Source organism: Lactuca virosa, chromosome 4 (genome assembly GCF_052849685.1).
Source record: "Lactuca virosa cultivar CGN04683 chromosome 4, Lactuca_virosa_CGN04683_v6, whole genome shotgun sequence".
Taxonomy (NCBI): Eukaryota; Viridiplantae; Streptophyta; class Magnoliopsida; order Asterales; family Asteraceae; genus Lactuca; species Lactuca virosa.
Genome location: NC_136429.1, coordinates 153,653,951 through 153,661,848, shown reverse-complemented (window position 1 = coordinate 153,661,848; position 7,898 = coordinate 153,653,951). Strand labels below are relative to the sequence as shown.

General features: G+C 39.5%; 1 protein-coding gene across 1 annotated transcript; it reads right to left on the bottom strand.

The window, feature by feature from the left end:
* Positions 1-430: 430 nt before the first annotated feature.
* LOC145107571 (uncharacterized) lies at positions 431-2,135 on the bottom strand. The gene is made up of 3 exons (XM_079044474.1): positions 1,839-2,135; positions 1,625-1,691; positions 431-1,493 (listed from the first exon to the last, which is right to left on the bottom strand). The coding sequence occupies exons 1-3, from the start codon at positions 1,914-1,916 to the stop codon at positions 691-693; spliced, it is 948 nt and encodes a 315-aa protein (XP_078900600.1). The 5' UTR covers positions 1,917-2,135; the 3' UTR covers positions 431-690.
* Between the last annotated feature and the right edge of the window lie 5,763 nt (positions 2,136-7,898).

Genomic DNA, 7,898 nt, shown 5'->3' with positions numbered 1-7,898 from the left:
AACAAATAATTGGTAATTCAGAAGTATTACCTAACGTATTGCAGGTGGAACCAGTCAACTTTCTTCACATGGCTGTGATCCTCTATACCTGCAGCATTACGTAAGAACTAAGATCAAATCCCTCTCGAATCCTGCCTTCTTTCTATATAACCTTTTGCTCACCTTCTTTCTCACACCAAAAACAAACACATGTTAGATGTCAATACACTTATACCATACATAGCTAAGGTACTTCAAGTAACAAAATGGTGCCCCATCCAGACCTTTGTGTATCTGATTTACATAATGTGGGCCCTTATATCAGCTTAGATCAATGGTTGCTGGAATAATAACTTTTTTTTTGTGTCAAAATGACTATTATGTTGGGGAACAAGTTTTAGGCATTAAATTTAATGGCGAATTAAATATAAAAATATTTATAGATGGCTACTGGAATGAAGATGGATGTATTGAATTTCTATACCACTTTATGTATCCACATAGCAACTAGTTGTGTGTCTATAAAACCATATATTTGCTAATATATAGAAATATAGATCAAACTCATAAGAGAACTGACATATACTGTCTATATTGACAAACCTAGCACTACTGCCGGTGTCTAAAAGTGTACCCAACCAAACCAAACAACCAAAGACTGCAAATGAAAAAAGAAGCCCCATCATAAGCAACCATAGACACACACTACTTTTAATGACAACTAGGGTTCATGCTGTGACAACGACCAAACTTTGAAGAAGCTGCATTTCCATGGCTCTCATACTGCTTCCGGCACCCTGGACAACGCCCATTATCTTCAAGGATTCTTTTATGGCAGAAAAGACAGAGTCGATAACCACATGGACATGGAAGAAAACTTGAATCTGTCATGTCCAGATCTTCACAACATATAGGACAAGAAGAAGGAAATGCACTACTCCCTGATTTCATCGGGAAACTATTTTGTTTTACTAGATTTGGGAGACTCTGAGGGCGGGAAACATCGTCGGGTCTCCATGCCCGGAAATTGGTACTACCTGCCGGAGTCAACACAGGTTGCTCTGGCTCAGGTGGGGTGAGAGGATGTTCATCGACAGGTGACTTCTGAATGTCATCGGCTGCTGCAAGAGCATCGGCTATAGCTTCCCAATCATCCAAGCATCCATCATCCTCGTCATCTTCTTCATCTGTCATGCTTCCTGAACAACAATCGCCGCTGCTACTGCTACTTCCGCAGCTGCTTCTGCTGCTACTACCGGTGAAGTTAGTAACGGATATGTTGCTTTCGGAGACGCTACTTGTATGACTGGTAGGACTGTTGGAGGGAGATTCGGAATCACTGTAATTATTCATCAAACTCTCGTTCTCTTCCCCACCAACACTGATTTCCAATTTCACGATCGGATGCTCTCTCTCTGTTGCTGCATGTGTCTCTGTTGTTGCATGTGTCTCCGGAGCAGGCATTTTTGTAACACGAGTAGCTTTTGTTTCTTCTTTGAATCCCCTGTTCTTAACTGTAAATCAATCGACTAATTAGTGAGAAACAGTAAACCTTATCGCTTACTAAGCACACAAAATTGAAAATTCAACCGTGTGGATAGTAGTATATAACACAGCATATATGAGATAGATAAGAATAAAAAACCTTGAGAAAGCCACTGTTCCCGACGAACGTCAAGCTTGCTCTGCTTCAATTTAGCAGTCCTGTTCACCTTCAATCCGAAACAGAACAAGCAAAATTAGGTTGAAATTGTGAAAATAACAAGAACAATTAACGAACACGTTTCTTCCGTAACTATCAATCAATCAAAAAAACAAACCGGAGAAAGAGTAATCAAGATGTAAGATAGACAAAATACCCTCTTTTTCTTTCCAAAATCCTTGGAGTTTGATGCAGCAGTGGGGATCGAAGCGTTAGCAATCGAATCGTACACCATGGTTGAAAGTTCTTGAAAAAAACCCTAAGGGAGTCGGATTGGAAAAAGGGTGGAAGAGAAAACGAAATCAAAACGCAAAATATCTCGAAGATTGCAGATGGAAATGGAGAGAAAGCGATGGATGTGATGATTTGAGAGATTGAGAGAAGATTGATTTTCTGGTGCGTCTCTGGATAGATAACGGCTCTGCTTCGTTCGTCCCTCTTTTAGCTACACGCAGACTCTCTCTCTACCACCAAACTCCTAATTATGAATGTATAATTACATATATGTCCTCAAGTTACAGCTTAATTTCTACTCATGCCACTAAATTAGATGGGTTACATTTGGTAATTTACGGGCCTAAATTGTGAAAGTGTAATTGATTATTACCTTTTGGAAACATGTCTACCTTTAGTTAATTATTGACTTTTTTTTTTTTTTTGGCATTTATGAAGCCATCATGTAAACATAAGACCCCCCCCCCCCCCCCCCACAATTGATTTTGTACACACCTTCAATTCTTGTAGACTCTATTGTATTATTCTCTTTGAAATCGATAATCCTTCCTTCAATTATGAGCAAGATTCGAGTTACAGTGTCTTAACTCGAAAATTAAACGTTGAACTGTGAGATTATAGAGTCAAATCATTGACATTTACACCTCGTTCCCAAGTTCAACTTAACGAGAGAAAAGAAAATAAATGAATGAAAATGAGAAGAAAATAAAAGAAATTGATGTTCCTAAGTTTCATTTACGGAATGAAGTGAAGGGAAATGAAATGATCATTTTCCCTCCTAACTTTCCTTCCGATTTGGAAGGATTTAGAAAGAAATAACAAAATGACTAATTTTCCTTTCACTTATCTCCAACTCGGGAACACAAAAGATAAATTTCATTTCCTTTTCTTTCTCTTCTTTTCTCTCATTACTTTCTTTTCTTTTTTCTTCTTTTCTTTGCTTAAACCCGGGAACTATTTGATAGGAGGCACATCAACGAGTTCAGTGAGGTTAACATGGATGTTAGGCATATTTAAGATTACGAAGAACCAAAGATGGGATGAGTCTTATCATGGGAAAATAAGCAAAATAGTTAGTACAGAGAAGTGGTTGGGACATAAAGCCATTTGAAGTAGAGACTTCGATGAGAACATTGGAGGCGCAAGTCAAGGATGTTCATCAATACTTTAGATGGATCATTGTATACATATATACCTAACGGTGTGAAAAGTGTTGGTTTTCATGTTCATAAAACAAACAAATAAATTGTGGTAATGTTTATATGTGAACTAACCGGGTCACACACTTATGTGCATTAAGAGAATATATAAATAATAATACTTAACGTGTATAAATATCTATGATTTATCAACCATTAACAAATAAGAATAAAGAGTTTTTTTTTTTGAATAACCGAAATGAAAATTAAGAGTTGATTTGTATTTATTAAGAGATAAAATAAATAACCAATTGTGTATTTAATTAATTAAAAGTTTTGTTAATTAATTAGCGTTAATTAAGAGATCATAATAAGAATTTTGAGTTTTATTTGTTACACGATGAATACTTTTAAGAAAAGCACATAATCAACATAAATAAATAAGGGCTTTGACATATCATTTTGAGTATGAGACAAAAATTGTCAAAATCCTAACATCTATTTTTTAGAGGAAACCCTAGCAGCCAAATACCTTCGTCTCTCTCTCTCACACACACACACATACCAATTGGCGACGTGATCAAGCGAGATAATAAGAAGGTGCTGTTCAGTTGGTAGTCTAGAAGATGTTGTTTCTACTTTGTGATGATTAACCATAGAGGATATCCATCTTAACAAGTTGTCTCTAATCTAATGTGAAGTTCTAAACACACTATGGGTTGATAAAATTTTTATTTATATTGTTCTAAATGGATCCATGACTATGAGATTGGCTGAAATTTTTAATCTAGTTAAAGATTATGTTGCTTTGTACTTTGGTGTATGTATTTGTACACCAATTCCCAACAAATAGCGCCTTTAATATTTTTTATGGTGATCTATGTCTATAGATTCATGGCTTGAAAGAGATGCTCTGGAAAATATAAAGTCGTGTGATGATGTAAGGAGCTCTCCATCTTAAGTCGATGGATACAAGGTGCACAAATCTATGGAACTTTATGCAAACATGTTATAGTCCATATGTTGAAGTTCTTGATGTTAGGTTCATAAAGATTATAACAATTATACAAACACAATGAAAGTTAAAAAAGCATAAAACTAAAAAGACTCCACCAACAAAGATTGGCCATAGTATTATATATGCATTAATACAACAACCATAATATGTCATAGAGGTTCTCACCTTTAGGTTCTAATTCGCCAAATGTAGGATTAAATAATCTTCATACTTTAGGGACCGAAGTTTCTTCCCTCTATTGATATCCATTCTATATAAGGTTATGTTGCCAATAAATGGATGCTAACTCCACATAAGAATTAAGAATAGTCAATAATGTTTATGAATCCTAAAGCCCAATGGAAACCCTCAATAAGTCATACAAATAATTGCACAAGGGCCACATAGAATCTTCACACTTAAATACCACAAAATTAGGAATTTTCCTAGGACCGAATCTAGTAAGTTCTAGGTTGGACCAAGACATAAAATAATGCATTTTGCATCGATGTTGGTAATTCCTATTTGCCTCATTTATGTAACGACCCGAATTTTTCCATCTAAATATTTTGGGGATTTATCAGAGTTTTCTATAAAAATACGGAAATCTAAACTCAAAAACATTTACATCCCAGGATATTATTGTTGGTTTTTTACATGTAATAATGCAAAAAAAAAAAATACATTATACTCCTAAGGGTACATGCAACCTAATTTGATCTATGTCATAAAACTATTGAAGCAACATACTATTGAACAACAAAATTTCTGAACCCTAATGGAAATTAAAATTCACCAAAGAATAACTTACCTCTGATTTTTTATTGCAAACAAACCCTTTGATCCAACTAGATCAATCCAATAGTCTCTTGAAAACTAGCTTCAGTTATGTGCAAGCCTCTAATGGTTCACACCCACAACACAATAACTCTAGAGAGATTAGAAGAGAGAGGAAAGAGGGGCAAAATTTCGGATCTGGTGTGGAGGAAAAGCATGGCCTAAAATTTCCTAGGTATAAGGCCCTATTTATAGCTGATTAGGAAACACCTGGAAACCCTAATTTGAACATAAAATACTATTATTTCAAATAAAACAGTTATCTAGTTCCTTGATTATCTACATGAAAGCTTCCAGAAGGCTCCAAGAGGAGCCTCTAAACCGTCCAACAGAGGAAGGTTCTAGAACCTGTCCTCTGCTCAACTTTTGAACAATTACAACTATAATCCTTCAAATTTTAATTAATTCTAATTAACCCATAATTAATTCCAAATTAATTCTAATTAATTCTAAATTAATTACAACTATTTCTAATTAATATATCAGTGTAACGCTCTGTTCCGAATCGATTCCTAATTCGAGGCTGTGGCCTGAAGATCGGTTATCATAAGGCTTAGGGCCTTTGAAAAGGTGAGATCTAGACCCATTTGGGTGCGAGTAATGTAATTGAAGTGATTCAGATGTTCGGTTTGTGTTTTGGAGCCTAGGGGTATTTCGATAAAGTGTTAATTCGGGCTTTTATGGAAATTGGATTTTTGTTCGGAAGGTCTTAAGGTTGGTGATGCGACTTCGGCTCCGACCACTTGCTCTGAACGGGTGCTTCTACGCCGGAGACGGATCTGCGAGGTCACAACAGAGAGACGCGTTAGAGCCGCCCCAGGGACTGTACCCCGGGAGCGGACTCCGATGGTCAAGTTAGATTATCTGGTAGATCTGAGATGGCTCTCTTTAGCTAGAGAGAACCATCTTGGTGCTGGTGGTGGTGTATGGTGGCTGACGGCGGTGGGTGGCGGCTGAGCCACCCAACCGGAGTATAGTGTGGCGGCTGAGCCATGGGGAGAGGTCTAGTGGCGGCTCCGCCACTTGGGGGAGAGTCCAAGGGAAAAGTCTTAGGGAAAAGGGTCCTCCTTCATGGAGGAGGCACTATTCTATTTATAGCGGACAATTAGGTCAAGGGGAATTGGTTCAGGCCTTGGGCCAGCCCAATTCAGGCCCAACTAGCAAGGATTTGGGCGAGGCTGCCCGGAGGCGCCGGGCGGGGCTGGCGAGCGCGCACCAGGCAAGGCTGGCGGGCGCGCACCAGGAAAGGCTGGTAAGGGAGCGCCAGGCCGGGCCGGCAGGAGAGTCCCCAACGAGGCTGGCAAGGGAGTCCCCAGCAAGGCTGGCAAGGGAGAGCCAGGCCAGGGAGCGCCAAGCCGGGCCGGCGGGGGAGTCCCCAGCAAGGCTGGCACGGGAGTCCCCAGTGATGCTAGCGGGAGCGCACCAGGCAGGGTTGGCACGCTAGAGTGGTCTAGGTCATGCTAATAGACCATACATCATCAGTTGGTATGAGTTAATATAAGTGTAGGGCTTCTCGTTACATTTCCATGGATATAAAGTTCGTTGGAAACGGACTTATAACGAAAAAGTTATGGCCTTCAGAAGTTTGGTGGTTTTAAGGTTTAGCCGGGTACGCGGGGCGTACACAAAGGGTACGCAGGGCGTACTAGTGAAGAGAGTAGTACGTGGGGCGTACCTTGGCGTACGCTGGGCGTACTGAGCAGGATGGTCGCGGGTGCTCTTCGGAGTACGCTGGGTGTACCATATGTACGCAGGGCGTACTCCAATCTGACACAAACCCTATTTTAGGGTCTTGGACCCTATTTAAACTCCTTATCTCATAGCCTAACCCTAATATCTTCAGCCTCCATCCCTCTAAACCCTAGAAATCGACCCTTAGCCCCCATTTGAGTGATTTTATAGCTTCAACGTGATTTATGTGTGTTTTGGTGCTTGAGGAGGAAGAAAGAACTTCTTGAAGAGTCATTGCTTGACTTGGAGCTTTTGTATCCAGGCTTTGTGCACCTAGATCTAACTTTTGGAGGTATAAAGTCTCAACCTTGACAACTCTTTCTTTTAGATCTAGCTAGGTGGCACCTTGTTATGATTTTGGTCCCTTTGAGGTAGTTCTTGTGAGTAGAAGTTACTCCAGAACCTTTGAGCTTCATATTTGGCCTTTGTTGGGGTTATGAAGTCATAAAGTTTGGATTTGATGAGTATTAACCTTCCATGCATGATTTGGTAGTCTTTTGGTAAAGTTTGGGACTTAGGGTTTTGATTTGGGTTCCATTAAGTCATGCTAAGTCATAAAGTCAGGAACTTTATGACTTAAGAAGTCCCTTTGAATCAGATTTGGAAGTTTGGACTAAGGTCTTAAGGTATTAAGAAGTTTTTAAGACATTTTGGAGTGATTTTTACCTTTGGTGTTCATCTTTGGTGATGGGCTTCATTAAGCCATGCAAAGGCCTAAAGCCTTCGACTTTATGGATCAAGTCACTTATATTTAGCTATTTTGAGGTTTTGGACGTCTTAGTTTAATGGATTAAGAGCTAGAATTGAGAGTTGGTCAAACAGGAGGAGTACGTTGGGCGTAAAAGCATGTACGTGCAACGTACAAGCTCTTAAGCCAATACGCTTAGTGTGGGATTTCGGTTTTTGGGCTTCGGTGTGGGCCATCTTTTGGGCTTTGTGGTTTTGGGCCATGTTGGGCCATCAGGTTTTGGGTTGATATTTATTTGTGGAGGCCCACTATGGATTTGGGCCCAATCTGAAAAATTGGGCCATGGATTCGGCCTTGGGTAGTTTTTGGTATTCGGGCCTTGTGGATTATTAGGTTTGGGCCTAAGTCTTGGTCTAAAAGTACGTGAGGGGTAAATTGGTCATTTACCGTAGTAATGGATTTATGGTTATGGATTGGAACCCAATTGTTGATTGGGTGTTGTTTTGACTTTGATAGTTCGGGGATCTGTCAGCCAGCAACCAGGGATTTTCTGTTTGATTCGGCAGTGCGAGGTGAGTATTCTCACTATAT